The sequence below is a fragment of the Monoraphidium neglectum genome, assembly GCF_000611645.1.
Source record: "Monoraphidium neglectum strain SAG 48.87 unplaced genomic scaffold scaffold06287, whole genome shotgun sequence".
Lineage (NCBI taxonomy): Eukaryota > Viridiplantae > Chlorophyta > Chlorophyceae > Sphaeropleales > Selenastraceae > Monoraphidium > Monoraphidium neglectum.
Genome location: NW_014007351.1, coordinates 1,131 through 2,794, shown reverse-complemented (window position 1 = coordinate 2,794; position 1,664 = coordinate 1,131). Strand labels below are relative to the sequence as shown.

Genomic DNA, 1,664 nt, shown 5'->3' with positions numbered 1-1,664 from the left:
GGACAGGGAGGGGAAGAGTCGCCGACGAGCTGCGGGGCAACGGCGGCGGCACACCAGCCGGACGCGTCCGGGTGGGCGCGGCGCGAGTCAAAGGCCAGCAGCCTCGCCCGCAGGCAGAATCACACGCACGCACGCACACAAACATACACCGCACGACCTCGCAAGCAGCGCGGGGCCGCAGGGGCGCGGGGCGGGGGCCGCAGTGGGCGAGGGGCGCGCGGTGTGCGCGCGGGTGTGGCGACGCACCGCCCCCGTGGCTCCCGTCCTGCCGTGGCCCGCCATGGTCCACTGCAGCCGCCCGTCCAGCACCGCCCACGCCTTGGCGGTGCCGTCCGACGAGGCGCTGACGCAGCGGCCCCCCAGGGGGTCCACCGCGAGCGCGTTGATCCTGCAAAGGGGGGAGTCCAGGGTTCGGGGTTTGATGGTTGCGGGGGGCCGGGGTTCAAGGGTTAGGGTTTGAGGTTGCATGGATTCGGGGTTGAGGGGCTTTGAGGTTGTCTGGGCTTTCGGGGGTGTCAGGCTTCGGCGGTCGGCACGTGGAGAGTTTGGTGAAAGGGGCGGTGTTGGCTCGGCGGCATCTTTCGGTCCGCTTGCTCTCTGCTGCCCTGCCTTTCCGGGACGGATTAGATAGGAGGCACACGGCACGATATCAAGGCAAAGAGCCCTGCCTGCTTCAGAAGCGATCGCCGTCCGACGCAAGCGCGGTGTGTGGCAAGGGGAGGGACGGAGCACGCCCCCGCCTGCTCGGACGCGGCGCCCTGCGGCGGGGCTGGGGGGCCGCCGCCCGCGGGCCCCTCCCCCTTTCTCACCTGCCCGCGTGCGCGGGGAAGCTGCGCATGAGGGTTCCCCCCTGCAGCTCCCACCAGCAGATGGTGCCGGCCTCGTCGCCGGTGATGGCCGCGCCGCCGTCTGGGGAGACAGCCAGGGCGGTGAGCGGCACGGGCGGCGCGCCGGGGGGCGGCGGGCGGCGCAGCTGCATAACGCAATCGCCAATGTCCATGTCCCAGATCTGGGAGGGTGAGGAGGGTTTTGCGGCGGGATTTTCAGGGTGGACTTTTGGGGCAGGGTTTTGGGGGCACGATTTTTGGGTAGGGCTGACTGTGGGGTTGTGGGGCAGGGTTTTGAGAGGGGGTTTTATGGCAGGGTTTTGCGGTTGGGATTTTGAGGAGGGGGCAAAACACGTGGGGCCCTTTCAGAGACGGCAGGGTTCTTGACACTTGGGTTGAAAAACCCCAGGGCCCAAACATGATGAGTCAGCTTGAAAGGGGGGACGCTTGTAGTAGTAGTTCCAAGTGCAGCCAAGCGCAGCTGTCTTCGACCCCCACACTCAGACAGCTGCGCTTGGCTGCACGTAGGAAGACAAGAGGGGCAACGCAACGCTCAACCGGATCCCAACCATCTTGTTAATCACAATTAATCTGGCCCTAGCACTGCAGAGTGCCCCACGGGCGGCCCCACAACCCCACACCTGCACGCCGCCGTCGTCCGACGCCGTCAGCACGTCCCGCCCATCGGGCGAGATGACCACCCGCCGCACCGCCCCCGCGTGGCCGCGGAGCGCCATAACGTGCGCGCCGCCGGCCTGCTGCAGCGTAGCGGTGCGCGAGAGCAGGTGCTGCACCGGCGGCGGCGCCGCCGGCGCGCCGGCGGCGGCCGCCGCGGCG

At 68.9% G+C, this 1,664-nt stretch overlaps 1 protein-coding gene across 1 annotated transcript; it reads right to left on the bottom strand.

Annotated features, from left to right (window-relative positions):
* Window positions 1–87: 87 nt before the first annotated feature.
* MNEG_16364 (WD repeat-containing protein) lies at window positions 88–1,564 on the bottom strand (the record flags this gene model as incomplete). Its single annotated transcript, XM_014035166.1, has 3 exons — window positions 88–388; window positions 810–1,009; window positions 1,469–1,564. The coding sequence occupies 3 exons, from the start codon at window positions 1,562–1,564 to the stop codon at window positions 88–90; spliced, it is 597 nt and encodes a 198-aa protein (XP_013890620.1).
* Window positions 1,565–1,664: the final 100 nt, after the last annotated feature.